Raw genomic sequence first — 21,709 nt, forward strand, 5'->3', positions numbered from 1 at the left:
AAAGAAATATGTAGTGCCCTAACTGGTTTGGCTCAGTGAATAGAGCGTCGTCCTGCGGACTGAGGGGTCCCAGGTTCGATTCCGGTCAAGGGCATGTACCTTGGTTGTAGGCACATCCCCAGTTGTGGGTGTGTAGGAGGCAGCTGATCAGTGTTTCTCTCTCATCGATGTTTCTAACTCTATCCCTCTCCCTTCCTCTCTGTAAAAAATCAATAAAATATATTAAAAAAGAAAAAGAAATAGGTAGCCAAGGGGCTATGATATAATAGGTCCTCAATAAATGAAAATTCCCTTTTGATTTTGGAAAGGGTCTTGTTCTACCCAAGCAGTTTTCTTTCATTTAGTCTTTAAGGATTTTCCTAATACCTCATAATTCTGGAGTCCAATAGCCCAAGAACACTATCTAGTTGTAGGGGACACTGCTAGCTGCCAACACAAAAATCCATTCCCGATGTCCTAATAATTGTGATTTTATTCAGGTATGATCCCAGATTCAGTAGGGAATCATTAGTTTAAGCCAATCCCCCACTCCCTCAGTCTTACTGCAGACAGACATGTGGCATTAGCTGGTCTAACTAGACCACAGGGAAGGACATAGCTCTGATTACCACTAGCAGCCACATTATGACCCCAAAGGACCCAGCCTCAGACATGTGCCAAGGACAATAGAGTGTTGGACCTTGATGCCAACATTGAACTGTTAATTATAAAGTGCCTAGAATCACCCTGACAACTTATGAAATACATTTCCTTATTGCTAAGCCAGTTTGAGTTCATTTTACTATTATATAGCAGCAAAAGATTTCTAAATGATTCACTAGTACACCTTACTAAACTTACCACCATAGATTCTAAGTCTTGGGTTACTTTGCACCAACATCTTTTACATATTCATTCCTAAGCCCTTAGAAAACCCTAACTTTTATATATGCTACTTTGTTCTGCCTGTCTTGCTTGAATTGTTCAATTACAGGCTGTTAATGAATAAAAGCTATTTTCATCTTTTGCTAAGACTTTAGGCATTTAGAGAACATTCTTCTAAGTCAGCACCCCACACAGCTTCCCAATTGCTTGCATGTATTTAATAAATACTGTCTTTCCCACAAGCCTAATACCCTTCCTCTGACAACAAAACAACATGTGTTTTCTTGTTTGAAAACCCCTAATCTTGGGGTGGGGGGGCAGTTTATCCATAAAGTTCTTGCTTATTGTTCAACTCATTGGAAGGCAAAAATAACTGGGCCTGGGTCTGGGTACAAGCTTTAGCTACTCTGAATCTTCTTGCTGCTCTGTTATTCTGACAGCCCTGCCTTCTACAAATCTATAGCTAAGATTTTTATAAAAGAGATTAAGTGATCGACATAATTTTCTTCAAAGGAAGAAGGCATTTCCTTCAAAGCCTGTCATTCATGTCAAGGGGAAAATGGGAAAGGCAGGAATTTAATGGGCACCTAGTTAACCATTTGAAACTGTAACATGTAAACTGACATCAGATGAGCCAGAAAGCTCATCCAAAGAAACTCAGTATACCCTGGAAAATCAATATGCAAAGCTGTTCAACATTGACAAATTTAAAGTTCAAACTAAAAATAAAGTATGAAAGGATACAAATATTTCTGTCAAAGTTTAGTATTATATTTTGATTAAGCTGAAGAGTACTCATAAGCTGAGTAAGTGTTCTTAGCTTTAAGCTTATACATCTTAAAGAAGAGAGGCAAGGCATGGTATATCTTTTATTCTGCATGGCTGTTGTACAAAATATCCCCACTTCCCTTAGAAACAGTATCATATCTAAAACACACTTGGATGAACACTGAGTATTAAAATATTACATGACACCATATAAATGGGTTGAATAGAAGCGAACAAAAGTACAGTCTTCAACCTTTCGGTATTCTAAGAATATACCCCACAGCATTGATATTAAGAAGGAAAATGTTTGGAATTATTTTTACATTCAGAGTTCTTCTGGTTGTTCCCCACTGAGGGCCCTTAGCGGTGAAAAGGTAATCAGGTTACCACCAAAGGAAATGTGTCTGGCATGTTCTCGACGTCTCCTCTCCACAGGAGTAAATGGATTACTGCAGTTTAGGTCCGTCTAGAGAATAAATTCAGAGAAGTCACTTAAGGAACCATTAAGAGTTTCACCAACTGACTTCAACATTGCAAGTTAATAGTAAATTAATAACATAAATAACATTTCCACATAACAATAAGTTAATAACATAATGATTGTGCAACTTTCCAGTAGATCTAATTTCAGCTTAACAATAACCCACAACCGTCGGACCAACTAGTAGATCTAATTTCAAATAGTTTTTCATTGAAAAGGTATATTAACAATACATGCCTAAAAGGGTGATTAGTAATATGCAAATGCACTTCAGTAGCATCTGCATGAGGAATACAATTGAGGCCATATCTTACATCATATGCAGATTTCACAAACCTACTCTAACCATATAACAGCACTTAATAGGCCTTTTACTTGAAGGCCTATTTTTATATTTTTTTGTTAATCCTCCTCCGAGGATATTTTTCCATTGATTTTTTAGAGAGGAAAGGAGAGAGAGACAGAGAGAAAAACATTCATGTGAGACACATCAATCACTTGACTCCTGCACACAGCCAGACGCCGGCCTAACTAGGGATGGGGATCGAGCCTGCAACCGAGGTATGTGCCCCTGACTGGAATCCAACCCAGGACCCTTCAGTCCGCAGGCCAATGCTCTATCTACTGAGCAAAACCAGCTAAGGCTGAAGTAATAATTTTGGTCTAAAATAGATGAACATATAAAAACATTTAAATATAATTTCTAATATTTATGAAAGTAGAAAAGAATTCACAAGGAGAAAAAAAGTATAAGGTACTAAGATTTACCAATAAGATAATGTATAATTATGAAACAATTTGAATCATATTATGAATATATCAGAACCATCAGGCTTATAAAGTTTCTGCTGAATTCCCTTGTACATAATAAGTTGTTTTTCTCTGTCTGCACTAAAGATTCTCTTTTTCCTTAACTTTTGCCATTTTAATTATAATATGTCTTAGTGTGGTTCTCTTTGGATTCATCTTATTTGGAATTCTCTAAGCTTCTTGGACCTGGATATGTTTTCTTTCCCAGATAAGACGATTACAGCTATTATTTCTTCAAATAATTTTTTCTGATCCTCTCTTCTCCTTTTGGGACCCTTACAATGCAGATGTCATTCTGCTTGATGTTGTTCCAGAGGTTGCTGAAAGTGTCTTTACTTTTAAAAATTCCTTTTCATTTTATTGCTCTGTCTCATTGCTTTGTCTTTCAGCTTGTTGATTTGTGGTTAATTTTTATCCGGTCTCCTGTTGAATCCCTCTAGTATATTTTTCATTTCAATTATAATTGCTGTTTGGCACTTTTTATCTCCTTGTGGAAGTTCTCACTGAATTAATCAATTCTTCTTGCAAGATTGGTGAGCATCTTTATGAAATTACTTTGAACTCTTTCTCAGGTAGGCTGCTCAGTTCTGTTTAATTAAGGTCCCTGACCCATTTGGCAGTGGGCACTGGAAAATTTCAAGGTAAGGCTGTAAACCAGAGTTGTCAACCCTGGCTACCCAGTAAAATCACTTGATGAAGGACCTACTACAGTTCATTGAAATAAAAATCTCTGGTGTAGGGCTGAAAAACAATGTTGTAAACACTGAGTAGGCAACAGAGCACTTTTTCATTTGTGCCACAGTGAATATAAATCAGCTCTGCCTATAGAGGAATTTATAGTCAATAAGGGAAATAGATTCCTAAAATGATAATAAGTTCAGAATATAATATATTCATATTATTCTCTTAAGAAGAGATTATATATACCAATAATGAACTCACAGAAAGAGAAACTAAAAAAAAAACCCCATTTATCATTGCAATAAAAAAATTAGGATACCTAGGAATAAACATAACTAAGGAGGTAAAAGACCTGTACTTGGAAAACTACAGGACGTTGAAAAAAGAGATAAAGGAAGATATAAACAAGTGGAAGAATATACCATGTTCATGGATTGGTAGAATCAACATCACTAAAATGTCCATACTATCCAAAGCAATCTATAGATTCAATACAATCCCCATTAAAATACCAACGGCATATTTCACAGATCTAGAACAAACTCTCCAAAAATTCATATGGAATAAAAAAAAGACCCCAAATAGTGACAGCAATCTTGAGAAAGAAGAACAAAGTTGGAGGGATCACAATACCAGCTATCAACTTATATTACAAAGCCACTGTTCTCAAAACTGCCTTGTACTGGCACAAGAACAGACATATAGACCAGTGGAACAGAACAGAGAACCCAGAAATTGACCCAAGACATTATGTTCAATTAATATTTGACAAATGAAGCAAGAGCATACAATGGAGTTAAGACAGTCTCTTCAGTAAATGGTGCTGGGAAAATTGGTCAAATATGTGCAAAAAAAATGAAACCAGACCAACTTATACCACATACAAAAATAAACTCAAAATAGATAAAAGACTTAAATGTAAGACGGGAAACCATAAAAATCTTGGAAGAATCCATAGGCAGCAAAATATCATACATATCTTGCAGCAATATGGACAACGGAAACTAAGGAGAAAATAAACAAATGGGACTACATCAAAATAAAAAGCTTCTGCACAGCAAAAGAAACCATCAACAAAACAACAAGAGAGCCCACTGAGTGGGAGAACATATTTGCCAATGTTATCTCCGATAAGGGTTTAATCTCCAAAATTTACTGGGAACTCATACAACTTAACAAAAGTAAGATAAACAACCCAATCAAAAAATGGGCAACGGACCTAAACAGACACTTTTCGAAAGTGGACATACAGAAGGCCAAAAGGCACATAAAACATGCTCAAAGTCACTAATCATCCAAGAGATACAAATCAAAACAATAATAATAGAGAAACATGCAAATTGACCACACCTTCGCTACGCCCACAGCCAATCAGAGCGAACAAGATGGCGGTTAATTTGCATATGCGGGCGCTGAGCGGCCTGGGTCCAGGAAACATCCTCCGGACCCAGGCCGCTCCTAGCCTGTAGGCCCGTGCTTAGGTCCTGAGCGGCAGGGGTCCCAGAACGCCCCCTGGCCACTCAGAGCCTATGGGTGTAGGCGCCAAGCAACCTGGCGGGCGGAACATCCTATAGCGATGCGGGGATGTTCCACCCCGTCCCCAGCGGCTTGCAAAGGCTCCTGCACAAAGTGGCGGTTTGGGGCCACGCCCCCAGCCAGGCGCCCAGGACCGGGGGCTGCCGCTGGCCTCCGGGGTGTGCCGAGACCCTGGCGGCCACTGCTGTGTGCTGCCCGGGGTCCCTGCAAGCCCCCAGCCTGAGCGCCTGGCTGGGGGGGTGGCCCCAAACCGCCACTTTGTGCAGGAGCCTTTGCAAGCTGTTTGGGGCCACGCCCCCAGCCAGGCTCCCAGGACTGGGGCTGCCGCTGGCCTCTGGGGTGTGCGGAGACCCCGGCAGCCACCACCAGGTGGCAGGGACACGCCCCTAGCCCAGTGGACACAACCCAGGGGCTGCATGAGCTGCAGAGGATACACCTTTTTACAAAAATTTTTATTGATTTTTTTTTTTTTTTTTTACAGAGAAGAGGGGAGAGGGATAGACAGTCAGAAATATCAATGAGAGAGAAACATCCATTAGCTGCCTCCTGCACACTCCCCACTGGGGATATGCCTCCAACCAAGGTACATGCCCTTAACAGGAATCAAACCTGGGACCCTTCTGTCTGCAGGCCCACGGTCTATCCACTGAGCCAAACCATTTTGAGAGTAAATACCTTTTCTGACAACTCATTGGCTAAGCTCCCTGTAGGCCACCAATTGCAGTGTTCTTGGTAATTTGGGTTATAAGAATCCAAGAAGGTAATCTAGGGTTTTTCCACCACACTCTTGAAGGAAAAAATGAAGGTCCCTTGAGGGGTCCCAGATTGGAGAGACTGCAGGCTGGGCTGAGGGACAACACCCCCCGCTACCCCGCCTCCCCGCCGTGCACAAATTTCGTGCACCGGGCCTCTAGTCAAAACAATAATGAAGTACCGCCTCACACTTGTCAGAATGGTTATCATTAACAAATCAACAAACGACAACTGCTGGCGAGGATGTGGAGAAAAAGGAACCCTTTTATACGGCTAATGGGAATGAAGACTGGTGCAGCCACTGTGGAAAACAGTGGAGTTTCCTCAAAAATAAAAAAATGGAACTCTCATTTGACTCAGTAACCCCATTTCTAGGAATATATCCCAAGAAATCAGAAATACCAATCAGGAAGGATATATGCACTCCTATGTTCATAGCAGCACAATTTACAATAGCTAAGATTTGGAAACAGCCTAAGTGCCCATAAGCAGGTGAGTGGATTAAAAAACCTGTGGTACACCTACACAATGAAATACTATGCTGCTGTAAAAAAGAAAGAACTCTTACCATTTGTAACAGCATGGATGGACCTGGAGAGCATTATGCTAAGCAAAATAAGCCAGTTAGAGAAAGATAAGTATCACATGATCTCACTCATTTGTGGAATATAATGAACATAAACTGATGAACAAAAATAGATTCAAAGACACAGAAGCATCGAACAGACCATCAAACCTCAGAAGGAAGGAAGGGAAAGGTAGAAGGAGGGTTAAGAGAGCAACCAAAAGACTTGTATGCATGGATATAAGCATAACCAATGGACACAGACAATAGGAGAGTGAGGGCCTGTGCTGGGGGGCAGGAACGGGCTGGGAGAGGTCAATGGGGAGAAAAGGAGACCCATGTAATACTTTCAACAATAAAGAATTTTTTTTAAAAAAAGAAGAGATTAAATGTGTCCAACTGTATGCACCTGTGCCTATACATTAATTAACATGGAGAGATGAGAGGTTTTATAGGAAGCCTTTTCACAGAAAGGCTAGTGTCTGAACTAGACTTAGAGGCAAGAGATCACCAAAAGTAAAGCCAATGGAGCTTTCAAATAAAATAGCTTCCAAACACAGTAATCTAAAAGGAATGGGATGAAAATAACCAATGACTGAAGGTAACAGAGACATTATCTCCCCAAGTTCAGATGGGCAGAAACCTTGCATTACATTTTTCCTGTATCACTTAGAAATACCTGTCATAATCCAAGTCACATATTAGATATTAAAATATTCAATCAATCTGTCATAACAAATTTGACACATAAATCACATGGCAAAATAAATCTTCAGAGTTTAATACTAAAAATTACTATATTTTAAAGTATATAAACATGAAAACTTTGTTTCCATTTTGGTAAAATTAGCAAATGGATGTCACAGTAAAGAAAACAATGAAAAGATGTAAATTTTAAACTTTGTACACAAATTAAAAAGTGAGTAATATTCTTTTTATAAAACAAATCTAATACATAAAGACACTTTTCAAATTAAGTTGAAAAACTTACTGACTCAAGAAGATGGCATTCAGTAGTAAGACCTTTATTATCAAATAATACTGAAAAACAAAAAAGAATTATTTTTAACTTTTTAAATAATGTTCTTGCAGTTAGAAATAGAGCGCTGAAAAATATGAAAAGTTCCATATTATCAAATGCTAAGACAAAAATATAGGCTATCTTATGTTATAAGGTTTTTAAAAATGTGTTTGACTTTCGCCCAGCCGGTGTGGCTCAATGGCTGAGCATTGACCCATGAACCAGGAGATCACTGTTCGAATCCTGGTCAGGGCACATGCCGATCGGTAGGGGATGTGCAGGAGGCAGCCAATCAATGATTCTCTCTCATCATTGATATTTCTCTCTCTCCCTTCCTCTCTCCAAAATCAGTAAAAACATATTTTTAAAAAATATGTTAGACTTTCTTAATAAAATTCTTATCCTTAATTTTAGTATTTTAAAGAGTCTTCTATAAACAAATCTCATGCTTGTGATAGTAAAGATAGGTAAAAGATGCTAGAAGAAGAACATAGCTGGAGTGTATTAAATGCCTGGCCAAAGTAATGATGTTTTGCCTTAGGCCCCAGCCAAGACATCACCACAGAGTAGCAGATGTAAACAGTAGGTGAAACTGTCATATATTATAACAAAAATACAAGAACCAGGATTATAAATGGCGGCGGAGAAAGTGGATACTACACAGACATGCTCCCAGGACCAAAAATACAAGAGCCGTTTCCTACTGCAGAACAATCACAACAAAGTAGGTAGGAATAAAAACATTAGGGAAGAAAAATAGGGCATTTTGAAGAAAGGCTTGAGGATGTATGTGCATTGAAAGGGGAACTAAAAATCACTTCAGGGAATTTTTCTAATTCTGAGTTTTCATAAATAATGAAGGATCCCAAAAAGTTAGGTCTAGCCCGGCCAGTGTGCTCAGTGGTTGAGCATCTACCTATGAACCAGGAGGTCATGGTTCGATTCCCGGTGAGGACACATGCCCAGGTTGCAGGTTCGATCCCCAATGGAAGGCATGTAAGAGGCAGCTGATCAATGATTCCCTTTCATCATTGATGTTCCTATCTCTCTCTCTTCTTCACCCTTCCTCTCTGACATCAAATAAAAATATACTTTAAAAAAAAGTTAGGTCTAATGTAAAATGCTACTTATGTCCAATGTGGACTAGTATCTGCTGCTGATTTTTAACAGGTTTACCTCAGAAGGTCTGGGTGAAGAATGGGGCACTACAACACAAACTAATTCTCATAAAATATCGACTTTGTCCAATTTTTCAACCTTTATTCTTAGAAACTGGTACCCAGAGCTATTTACAATAATCTATGCATTAGTGCAATTTCATTTATTTAACAAAGCCTCATTAAATATATTAAAAAGACCTCACCTGACTGGAAAATTTTAGTCTCTTCTTCCTGTGAGATGTTATGTTGTGATGGTATATCTTTTTCAGGGCTACTCATCAAAACATCTTGTGTTGTCATTGAAGAATTTAGTTCCATTCCTTCCACAACATCTGAAATTCCTTCTGTTTTGTTAGTATTAATATCACATGCCACTTCACCAGTAAGTAGAGGCAAGCTCATTCTTTCACTGGGTAAACAATCCATCTCAAAGTTTATCTTACTTACAACCTGGAAAGAAAAATGATTATTATATTTAATTATCAAACATTGAAACAATTATAAAAAATCATTTTGCTATTAAAAATAATAAAAACAGAAAGATAACATTCTGAACACAGGCTAAAGAACACTGTAAATCCTACTATTTTCTTCTTAAATAATGAGTTCAGATAATATTATAGCAGCGGTATGATTGAAGGGAAGTTTCTCACCAAGTATCTGTATTCACTTCAGAGACTGGCAAACATTTTCTGTGAAGGGCCAAAGAGTACATCTTTTTAAGGCTTTTTGAGCCATAGGGTCTCTGCCACAACTATTCAACCCTATTCTATTGCAAAAGCAACCACATAAAGACATAAACAAACAAGTGTGGCTCTGCTATAAGGAAACAATTTACAAAAATAATCTTGATGTGAGTTGGAAAATACAAAATGGCACTATGGTCTCAAAGAAGCTAAAGCAAGAACTATCATTTAACATTACTGATTTCGTTTTATAAATATGTTTTTATTGATTTCAGAAAGAGGAAGGGAGAGGGATAGAAACATCAATGATGAGAGAGAATCATTGATCAGCTGCCTCTTTTACGCCCTCCACTGGGGATCGAGCCTGCAACCTGAGCCACACCGGCCAGGCCTGACTTTAGATTTCTAATGGAAATTTTGGGGGCTTTTTATGGAGTTACTATGTGTAATTGTATAAGTAAGTAACATGCTGGGCTGTCTAGTACACTAGAACAGGACTTACATGGTTTACTTCAATTAAATCCGGTAATCTAGGACACTGAGCATCTTCTACTATGCTGTTCCTGAAAAAAAGAAAAATATAGCATTGTACTCAGATAATCAAACATATTGCAAGCTTTTGTGTTTGAGACTATCCTTTATGGTCAAAGATGGCGCCTGGTCCAAGATCAGGCCTGATCCAAATAGATTAGTTTAGGACTATAGCTACTACAGGATGGTCTTACAAACCAAATGCATTCTTCCCCAGAAAGCTCATGAGCTTGTTTCCATGCTGGTCAGTTCACCAGCAACTCTCTGAACCTCATGAAAATCCAGAGCTACATACTAGAGAAAGGTTAGGAGAAAGCTGACTTCTGGGGGGTAAGGAGAAGGGGTAAAGCGACAACTCAATTATTGTATAGCTGGAGTTGGCTACATTTACTTGTTAGTTATAGAATACATAGTACATAATACTGAAGTTCTTAACTTGCAATTTTATTTAAAATATCTGTCTCAACCTCATGCAAGTTGTGGGTTTTTTTGTGTGTGTTTTTTTTAATATACTCAATTTTTCTAGTCTTCGACTTCATTTTGCCTTCATTGCAAAAAGTCATTTATTTGCAAGATACTTTCTTTCAAGACTATTTTTGGGAATTAAGCAAAAAAATTTTTAAAGAGTACCTGTACTAATCACTTAAATACAATTATGGATCTTCTTACAACAAGATAATAAACTACAGGACATACAAACAAAGTAATATAACTTGCATTTAAGAAATGACAATAAATTGGTATTTTATAATCCATAGATTTCTAGAACATCTGAAATATTTTAGTCCCCACAAAGGCTAAATATACTTTGATTTATATCAAAAATTAAAAACTCTAAAACCTGCTCCATGACTGGCTCTTTCTGATAATCTGAAACCTCAGGAGAAGATATACTTCAAAAACCCTGTGGAGACAGCTTTGCAGCATTTTAGTCACATCTCTCAGGTGTGGAGTTTCCAGAATACAAACAGATCTCACTGACTTTTGTAAACACAGATTACAAAGTTAGAAGCAGCCATGCAGAGGCGCAGCCATGCAGGACTGACCAGCCAGAACAAAGAGCTGTCAGTCTTAAGGAAAGAGAACAGAGAACTAAAGAAACTTCTAGCCATCCTGAAGGAATCACAAGTTGGTACCAAAGAAGCAGGCCGACCACACCTCAACCAGTGGGCATTACTTCCCGAACACAGTCAGTTCTCAGCATAGCAGTCAAGTGGTCAGTCCATCCTCCTCAGTGGCGTCTATCTCTTATAGGGTGGCTGGCTTTAGTAGCGTGGGACAAGGAGCCAGAGGCCTTCAGGGACGGAGCTCTCCCAGAGGCTCATACTGAAACCCCTTCACCAGCTTCCACTCACGGCCTATCTTACAGAACTTCATTTGCCTCCTCTGGACTGGGGATTTTTTCTTTCAGACCATCCCCAAATAGCAGGGATTCAGGCCACATACAAGTACTCACCCCCAACAATTCAGGTCAGAGGGAAAGTAGAAGCCCACTAGAGAGGCTTCCTGGTTTCCAGCTACCAGCCCTGCAGACTCTACCAACAAAAGCAGATGGGATTAGCCAGGGGGAGAGAAGCATGGGCCACTCCCAGACAGATCACCTTCAAGGTCTGATCTACACATACTGCTGAAGGACAGACAGTAGCACCCAATATCCATTAGGCATGCTGGCCTTAGAAAATGTGCCCCTGGCTGTTTTCATTCTGTGCTTCCTATCAATCTTTACCATGTACACCAAGCATGTCAAATTTGCAGCCCATGGGCCACATGCAGCCCACAACAAATATTTTTGCGGCTCAGCCGATATAATGGTATACAAGAAAGTTTTAATAAAAATTTCGTAACTTAATTTTTACAATATCCTATTATACATAACCTATATCTTACATAATAAAAAGGTAATATTTAAATTACCATCACTCGGAGAGGAACCAAGATGGCGGCATGGTTAAACAACTAATCTGCTGCCTCGCACAACAATTTCAAAAATACAACTAAAAGACAAAACGTCTACCACCCAGAACCACGGGAAAGCTGGCTGAGTGGAAGATTTACAACTAAGGAGAGAAAGGAGCACAAACGCTGAAAAGCTGAGGTACGGAGGCGCGCGAATCAGGCTGGCGGCGGGCGACTGGGCGCGCGGTTTTTCTTCAACCCGCAGGGAGACAAGCTCCCGATCACTCTGAAACCCAGTTTCTGGGGACTCGCGGGGGACCCAGACACCTACGGGGAGAAGCTGGACTCTCGGCCATGGGGTCAGAAAGTGAGAGTGACTTTTTTGCAGAGGTGCGCCCAGCAATCATTGTTTTACTGCGCTGGAACGTGGGGCGCAGGGACTTGGAAACGTGGAAAGGCAGAGACGGCTGACGCCAGCCATCTCCGTTGGCCACGCCCTAGCCTAGGGACGCCCTGAGATCCCGCCCCGCCCTGAGGCCCGCCCCGCACATTCTACAAACCCGCCCAGGCTCCACACAGCGGCTTTTGCATATAAATGGCCTGTTCTGTGGCAGCTTAACCAAATAAACTGCAGCTCCAGTCAGACTGCTCCAAAACCGCCCAAGCAAAGGAGGAGAAAACTAGTTCTTGCTGTAGCTCCTGCTGGGGGACACACAGTACACAAGGGTACACCAAGAGTGTCCACCTCAAGTAACTGAGAGGCTGACCCATTGAACCAATAGGACATCTAGTACACAAAGCTACTCTACCAATTCAGGGAAGCAGCGAAATGAGGAGGCAAGGAAACAGATCACAAACCAAAGAAATGGAGGAGAACAAGCGACTGGACATAGAGTTCAAAACCACGGTTATAAGGTTTTTCAAGAATTTCATGGAAAAGGCCGATAAATTCAATGAGACCCTCGAGGATATGAAAAAGGACCAACTAGAAATTAAACATACACTGACTGAGATAAAAAATATTATACAGAGACCCAACGGCAGACTAGAGGATCGCAAGCATCAACTCAAAGATTTGGAATACAAAGAGGCCAAGGACACTCCTCCAGAGAAACATGAAGAGAAGAGAATTCAGAAAGTTGAAGATAGTGTAAGAAGCCTCTGGGACAACTTCAAGCGAACCAACATCAGAATTATGGGGGTACCAGAAGAAGAGAGAGAGCAAGATGCTGAAAACCTATTTGAAGAAATAATGAATGAAAACTTCCCCCACCTGATGAAAGAAATAGACTTACAAGTCCAGGAAGCACACAGAACCCCAAACAAAAGGAATCCAAAGAGGACCACACCAAGACACATCATAATTAAAATGCCAAGGGCAAAAGACAAAGAGAGAATCTTACAAGCAGCAAGAGAAAAACAGTTAGTTACCTACAAGGGAGCTCCCATACGATTATCAGCTAATTTCTCAACAGAAACCATGCAGGCCAGACGGGAGTGGCAAGAAATATTCAAAGTGATGAATAGCAGGAACCTACAACCAAGACTACTCTACCCAGCAAAGCTATCATTCAGAATTGAAGGGCAGATAAAGAGCTTCACAGATAAGAAAAAGCTAAAGGAGTTCATAACCACCAAACCAGTATTATATGAAATGCTGAAAGGTATTCTTTAAAAAGAGGAAAAAGAAGAAGAAAGATAAAAATTATGAACAACAAATACATATCTATCAACAAGTGAATCTAAAAGTCAAGTGAATTAAAAATCTGAGGAACAGAATAAACTGGTGAACTTAATAGAATGAGAGGCATAGAATGGGAGTGGATTGATAATTCTCAGGGGGAAAGGGGTGTCTGTGTGGGGAGTATGGGAAGAGACTGGACAAAAATCATACACCTATGGATAAGGACAGTGCGGGGGGAGGTAAGGGCAGAGGGGGGGTGGGAACTGGGTGGTGGGGAGATATGGGGGGAAAAAGGAGAAACAATTGTAATCTGAACAATAAAGATTCATTAAAAAATTAAAAAAAAAAATAAATTACCATCACTCCGCTACGCCCATGATTGGGCCAGCGGGTGACACAGGGGGCGGGACTCGGGTGGCTGGGGTGGTGATTGGGCCGGCAGGACGCTGAGCAACGCGAGCTCAGCGTCTGCGCCATGGCTGTGCTGCGGCACAGACAGGCCTCTGGGGCAGCGAGCCGAGCCGGCGTTTTGGAGGTTTGGAGGCAGCGGGCGGTGGGCGGGCGGCGCGGCTCCCCGGGGAGGAGTCTGGAGGCAGTTGGGCCGCAGGAGCACATGGCAGCGGCCCCAGCCTTCCTGGGCAGGAGGCAAAGGCAAGACCCCGGCCTGGGCTCCTGCCGCAGGAGGACCACGCCCCCGCCCCGCCTCGCCCTAGGGGCCCAGGGACTTCAGAGCTGCCGACCAGCGGACAGACAGCTTACACGTGCATGATTAAATCATGCACTGGGCTTCTAGTATATATATAAAAGCCTAATATGCAAATTATCCCCTTGGGAGATCGACTGAGAGACCAGGAGTTCGCTCGCTCGCTATGACTTGTGCTGACCACCAGGGGGCAGCGCAGATGAAGGAAGGCCCCACTAGGTCCTGATCGCAGGCCAGGCCTAGGGACCCTACCTGTGCACAAATTTTGTGCACTGAGCCTCTAGTTACTATTAACAAACTACAATGTTCGCTAATGACTAATTACTATAATCATGTTGCATTCATTTCTCTTATGTGCCTTACACACAGACATACCATTTCACTCCACTAATACTAGCAGCGAATATTTTAGCAGCCAAATGCCACGTCATTAATCTTGGACTGACTTGTTGGTGTGCACAACAGGAAATATTTCGCTTTTGGAGAACAAGAAAAATAAGTTTATTTGCGTTACACTTATTAATTTGTGCAGTTATTCAGTGTCTGGTAAGTTAATGTTCAAGAAAAAATATTAATTTTTATTAAAATATTCTATTATTTTATGTTAATGATTACTTATTTATTTCAGCCCTTTGTATTCAGCATGTTTCTATTGAAATAAACCTATGTTTCTATGAAAATTGAAGCTTTTGGTTTTTTGTGGCCCACATAAACTTAATTTGGCCTATGTTAGCCTTTGAGTTTGACATGCTTAATGTACACTCTCCTTGAAAAGTGGTTAGGTCTTATGTAAGGCTAGTGCTTCAGGAAGATTACATTTCTCCCACAAGACATGTAGTTCTCTTATTTCCTACAACTTGAAACAAAGGTTATAGAAACATTTCTTGTCAACCTTGGGGGTGAGGGTAATATGCTCATCAACCATGTTTCAGTTCTACATTTCATTTTCTAGTTTTGGATATATTCTCCCATTGCCAATGTTAGCAAGCAACAATTCTGTTCCCTGTCCTAATTTGGTATACTTTTTTCTGTTTGCCCATCATTTCCTCTATGCCTAGTTATTATTAAATGTTTTATTTTCCTTTCTGTCTGATAATAGTTGGAGACAAGATGTTCAGCTGACTAAAATACATAGATAATAAAAGAAAGAGGATGTGCTTTTTTAAAAAAATTCTAAAACCTACTCCATGAATTATTTAAGAACAACAACTTTTGCCCTGGACGATTTTTCTCAGTGGTTAGAGCATCGGCCGACAGACCAAAGGGTAGAGGGTTCAATTCCCAGTCAAGGGCACATACCTTGGTTACAGCTTCCTCAGCCCCCGTACAGGCTCGCTCGAGAGGCAACCATCCATGTGTCTCTCTCATGTTGATGTGTTTCTGTTTCTTTCTTTCTCTCTCTCTCCCCACCCTCCTTCCTCCCCTTCTACTCTCTCTAGAAATCAATGGGAAAAAAAATATCCTCGGGTGAGTATTAAAAACAAAACAAAACAGTAATTTTCATTTGTTTCCCCTATTTCAAAGTAATATGGACATTGTGAAATTAAATTAAAAATATGTCTCGTATATTTTACCAGGTTAACAATCTGAAATAGTATTTAATGTCAATATCTATTAAACTCTTAATAACACATTAAAGAACTACCTGTTTTCAGGAATATCTGAAAGCAAAGTCTTCTCATCAGCGTGTTCCCTTCGGGTACTCTGAGGACCAGGATTGTCTGGTGACGCAGTTTGGCTTAGAAGGCCCAGATCAGCCCTGCCGCCAGACACAGCTTTGCTGACAGACGTAGGTGTCCTAAGTCTTTGAGAAAGATGTTCAGAAGAGATAGAAAGTCCTAGAAGATGAGAGAAATCACCTCAATATCAAAAGTTCTTTCATTTACGTTTCATTATAACTAGAAAGGCAGTGAGAATTCTTCCAACTCCCCTACCAAGTACTCTCTTTCTCCTGTAAAATAATGTTTGTTAAAGTCAAATGCCCAGGACCTTCAGTTAAAGACAGTATTGAACACGCACATTACACTCTGCTTCATCTCGACATCCCACTACTGCAGTGGTCGGCAAACTGTGGCTTGTGAGCCACATGCGGCTCTTTGGCCCCTTGAGTGTGGCTCTTCCACAAAATACCACGTGCGGGCGCGCACGTACTGTGCGATTGAAACTTTGTGGCCCATGCGCAGAATTCAGTTTTTGGCTCTCAAAAGAAATTTCAATCGTTGCACTGTTGATATTTGGCTCTGTTGACTAATGAGTTTGCCGACCACTGCACTACTGTAAGCAGAAAGAGATCAACTTAAAAGGCAGAATGCTACAAAGACCTAGGAAACTAAAAAAAAGACAATAACCAGAAAATTTTGGAAGCTGAGGTGTAGATGGGTGAGTAGAACTTAGACTCAAGAAAAGAAATCCTAAGGAACTAGTCAGGAAGGATGAGAACCCAATTTATCCCACAGCACCCCTCAAAAAAGCTGGTAGCCTCAAGTTTCTCTGGAAGTGGAGATGAAGATGGAGCTAAAACAAGACTGGTTCAAAGTCACTTCAAAGAACAATTAGAGCCCAGGTTTCTTTCCTCATTCTGCACAGCTGGGCAACTGTCACCATCCCCTCCCACCACCAGTATCAGAATACTGGAGGCCTATTATCCCAAAAAAGGAAACAGAGGATCTCTGGCTTAGGGATAACAGGTAAGGCTAAAAGATGGGTACTATATGGAAAACAAGGGGATTAAGTGAGCATTTGCAAATAAGCTGTTGAGACACTCAGGTTACTTCCCCACATGGTTCCTGAAAGACTGGCAGCCAGAATTATACCCTCCAGGCAACAGACTAAAAGAACGTTCTCTGGGGAATCTAGCCCAAGAGAAAAGACAAAAACAGTGATATGCAGGTTCCCAGCATGAGGGCACAGCTAAACCACCCACAGTAAGGACCCTGCCCGCAACCATGAGCAGGCTGTGAACCACCAGCATCCGAGGAAAGCCTCTAATGTGAGAGAGAAACCAAAACCACACAGGTGAAAGTATCTTGGAACAAACACTGACGACGCAGGGGGAGGAAACATAAAAGCTATCATTAATGCCCACAGAAAGATAAGATAGTGCAGTTACGAAACAAGTACAGACTGTAATAAAATGAAACATCCAAAGAATGAGAAAGAACTATTGGGAATTAAAAACACGATAGCTAACATGAAGTTGAGGAAATCCAGAAAGTAGGAGAAAACAAGCACAGGAAAGAAATATAAATGTAATCTCTTTACCAGGAGGAAAAATATGTATTTCTGAAGAAAAAGATCAGAGAGAACACAGAGGCGAGTAAATCAAAGAAATAATTCAAGAAGGAAAAAAACTACACTTGTTTAGAGAGGGCTGTAAACAAGACTCCGAAACTCTGTGAAGAATTACTAATCACTATGCTGTACACCTGAAACTAATAGAAATAAATTCAATCAAGATAAATAAATCCAATCTAATAAAGATAGTCTATGAAAAATTGCTATTGAAAAATATACCCCAAGTTAGAAAATTTTAAGAATTGTTTCCTGAAATACTAAAAACTGGTTTCACTGGAATTTTTTAAAGTTAGGAAATTAGTATACTTATTTGTCCCCAAAAGATGAAAATTTTCATACAAATGAAAATAAAACCAAAACCACCCATAAGTTTCATTTTAAAGCACAGCTAGTGCTGTGATGTGATAGCTCGTGGCATTTAAATTCTAATCCAACTTCCAAACTAAGAAAATCCCTAATTTCTCATGCTCCCATTATGTTTCTTACCTCTGGGGATCCTTAACCTACCTCACAGGATTGTGGGGGTTAATATTAACAGTTGTGAAATCACTTAGAAAACATAAAAGCAATTTCAGAAGATATATCACACTTAAAGTACCCATCCAAATAAGATTTGCATGTGTCTGTGAGTATGTACTCTATTTTCCAGAAATCACAGAGAGCTTATATCCCTTCATGTGAAAACTATCTTTCACTTCCTTTACAACGTCTCATCCAACCCAAATTATTTCTCTTTAGTCTCAGCAGAAAAACCAACCTGAGAATGATTTAACGGGACTTTCAACTCTGAAAAAGCCAGCATCAAACACAATTTTATCAACTTCCTTTGGCACTACAGAGGCTGCTGCCTCAGCATGCTCTTCCTGCTTAATTCTCTCTCTCATGGCATTTTTTATGGCAGCTAGGCGATTCCTAGCTGCAATTCTTCCACCATCGTCCTGTTTTGGTTTACTTGCTATACCCGAGATGACTTTTTTCTGCAAAAAGAAATGATGGAATTTATTAAAGCTACTCATTATTACCTTATACGAAAAATAAAGCATACATAAAATATTTTGCACATTCATCATATACTTATCAAGTTCCTGTGTGCTAAAAATGCTGGGGGTCAAAAGGTAAAGGACAAAGTTCTTGCTCTCAAGGAGTTCATAACTTCACGGTGGAAGAGCTAAGTAAGGACACTGAGCGGGACAAATGTCATGTTAGAGACAAATTCAGAGGGCTGTAGAACATAGGGATAACACTTAAATCAATCTCAGAGGCATCAAGAAAGGCTTGCAGGAAGTAGCACCTAGGCTAAAATCACAGTTAGCCAGGCTAAAAAGTGACGTGAGGGAAGGGCTAGATAGAGAAAATAGTATGTTTGCAAAACCAGAAGCAAAAGAAAGCACAGAGGAGTTGGCAAGAGACCCACAACAGCTAGATTATAAAATCCCTTACATGTTACGGAGCCACATTTATACAGAGAACAAAGGAATAGAGATTACTGATGATTTTTAATCATGAGATTAAGATTATTGCATTTGTATTTTAAAAAGGTCACTCTGGCTATAGCCTAGAGAATAGACTTGAAGGTTACAAGCAAGGAAGAAAGGAAACTGCTACAATGATACTGGGAAAAGATGAGGGTAGTTAAATTGAGGAAGAAAGGGGAAAATGTGAAGAGATATTTAGAGGCCCAACTGAGAGGACTTAGTGTATTAGATGGGTGTGGAGTGGAGATAGTGCAATAGAGAAAGGAAAGAACAAAGAACATATCAGGTTTCTATCTTGGTGGGACTGTAATAGCATTCTGTGAGACAGGGAAACATCAGTGTGTGTGGAGGTGATTTCAGTTTGAGATACACTGATTTAAGGTATAGTGAATCAGGATACATGAAACTTAGCACTAAGTATGGTCTGATTTTGGGAATCATGACAGGGTGGATAGGATTTCACAGGAAGAATATGGAAGGAGAGAAGAGAATTGAGGTAGGAATTCTGAATATGACAAACTTTGAAGAGATAAATGAAAAAGGAAAAAAAACTTGCAAACATAACTAAAGAGGTAGGAAGAAAATCAGTAGAATATAATTTTAAGAAAGCAAGTACACTGTGTTTAATACTGCAGAAGGATCATTTTATAACTAAGTGTCTGGTAACATCAGCAACTACTGGATCAATAACCTTGGTGATATCTGTTCTAGAGGCATAAAGAGGGGTCAAGCTGAATTGCAGTGAGCTGGATAAATAAATGGGAACCCAAATAGTATGGACAAGTTTTTTAGGAAGCTTGTCTGTCATTGCAAGAAAAATGGGAAAAGGGGTACAGATAACTAGAGGGAGGTGTGGACAACACAATTTTCTTTTTCTTTTTTTATTGGAACAAATATAAGATCCTAAACATGTCTAAAAACTGATGTGGAAAAAGGGAAAGAGAGAAAACAAAGCTAACTAACTGATGGAATAAGAAGTCAATGAATAAGAAGTAGGAGGGAATGGTATCAAAGTACAGATAAAAGATTCATTTTATTTGATTTGATAATCTTAACAGTGGCCTAAAAAATAAAGTAGAAGGAGAGAGACATCTGGTGATAAGGGGCAGAATTACAAGGCTCTGAAATAATACTATACTCATACAGCTATTATCTACATCCCTGATATTAATGTTTCCATGACTCAATAAGAAATACCCACAGTAGCTTCAAAGAATTCAAGCATCCTTCACTCTTTAGCAGATTTGAAATTCATTCAATCTATTTCATTACTGTCCTCAGAATATTTGTCATGAGACTTAATTACTACAATAATTTTATAATAAGGTTCTCTCAATACTTTAACATCTTTAACAGATTCAAAACAGAGTTTTTATTTAGATTACATAGCATAATAAAAAAACCAACCTAGAAACCTGATTTTATAAACCCGTGGTCGGCAAACTGCGGCTCGCGAACCACATGCGGCTCTTTGGCCCCTTGAGTGTGGCTCTTCCACAAAATACCACAGCCTGGGAGAGTCTATTTTGAAGAAGTGGCGTTAGAAGTTTAAGTTTAAAAAATTTGGCTCTCAAAAGAAATTTCAATCGTTGTACTGTTGATATTTGGCTCTGTTGACTAATGAGTTTGCCGACCACTGTTATAAACAAAGGCATTTTTCTAAAATCTAAAAGAAAAACTGGCAATGCTCCAGGGTAGTTTGAGAAGTTTCCATTTGAACCAAAAATTCTGAGTTAAAACACTACTAGAAAAAAGAAATTACTACAAATAGATTAAGAACAGACTCTATCATGTTAACAAAGAGAATTTTTCAGAGAAAAGTAACAGGAAATTTTATAAGAAAGTAAATGAAAGAAAGTAGATGTTCCTCTTTTCTATTTAAAAACTTATTTCCATTTTGAAATATATTACTCAAAAGGGTATATATAACAGAGAGGCGGCATAGCCTACTGGTTAAGAACAAGGATTCTGGACTGAGAAAATGTGGCCAGAAACCCAGCTCTAACCTGGACAAGTGATTTAATCTTTCTGGCCTCAGATCCCTCAACTGTAAAATGGGGATAATAGTACACATCTCATAGGATTGTTGTGAAGTTAAATGAGTTAATACATGTAAGGTACTTGGAACAATATTTGGTACAATATAAATTACCTACTACTACTAGTAGTACAGAAAATACATAAGAATAGTTTAAAGAGTAAAACAAAGTGCACATATTCACTACTTAGCAACTTAGAAGCTCTCAGGGGGCCCTAATTCAATCACAACCCCTCCTTCTCCCCCTGCAAAGATAACCTTCCTGAATTTTGTGTTGATCATTTCCTTATTCTTTCTTCAAAGACCATCAGTATATTGTAAGTAATGTATGGAACTCATTTTGTAAAATGATGAAAAATCTGAAGCGAAATGTTTTTAAAGCTTGAAAATAAAAATTCATTAAAGTAGAAGAGTCTATATTAGAAAATCACAAACTCACCCGAAAGACCTTTTTGCTTATATTATTATTATTATTTTGCCACCCAGAGTCCTCAAGTTTGGTCAGATTATTGAACTTCTGGTTTACATCTTCTATCTGTTAATAAACAAAGCACAAGCTTATCAGTTTAATGCTAACCATATTATATATAACAAACTAATGAACTGAGACTTCAAAAAAAAATTGAGAGTGACTTGGATTGGTGACATATAAAATTAGATTAAATCATTCTCAATTTAGTATTCAAATGAAGAATTCTTATGGTAAAATTGTTCATTACTTTTGGTCTTATAAACCTCCACAATCTACAAAAATCATGTCATA

General features: G+C 39.3%; 1 protein-coding gene and 1 pseudogene across 3 annotated transcripts in view; one reads left to right on the forward strand and one right to left on the reverse strand.

Moving 5' to 3' along the window:
• Positions 1-83: 83 nt before the first annotated feature.
• DLGAP5 (DLG associated protein 5) overlaps positions 84-21,709 on the reverse strand; it is a 45,651-nt gene continuing 24,025 nt past the window's right edge. Inside the window, exons 13-19 of one of the 2 annotated variants that reach the window (XM_079767828.1) lie at positions 21,386-21,481; positions 18,191-18,410; positions 15,785-15,977; positions 9,828-9,888; positions 8,843-9,089; positions 7,450-7,499; positions 84-2,098 (exon numbers count right to left, since the gene is read on the reverse strand). In XM_079767828.1, the coding sequence (XP_079623954.1) occupies positions 1,958-2,098; positions 7,450-7,499; positions 8,843-9,089; positions 9,828-9,888; positions 15,785-15,977; positions 18,191-18,410; positions 21,386-21,481 (1,008 nt within the window). In that variant the 3' untranslated portion in view covers positions 84-1,957. The remainder of the gene's footprint in view (positions 2,099-7,449; positions 7,500-8,842; positions 9,090-9,827; positions 9,889-15,784; positions 15,978-18,190; positions 18,411-21,385; positions 21,482-21,709) is intronic. The other variant, XM_079767829.1, reaches the window with a different exon arrangement.
• LOC307097725 (E3 ubiquitin-protein ligase RNF212B-like) lies at positions 10,715-13,487 on the forward strand (annotated as a pseudogene). The gene has a single exon. The product of its transcript is annotated as an E3 ubiquitin-protein ligase RNF212B-like (transcript).

This window comes from Cnephaeus nilssonii (assembly GCF_951640355.1).
Source record: "Cnephaeus nilssonii genome assembly, chromosome: 4".
NCBI classification, from domain to species: Eukaryota; Metazoa; Chordata; class Mammalia; order Chiroptera; family Vespertilionidae; genus Cnephaeus; species Cnephaeus nilssonii.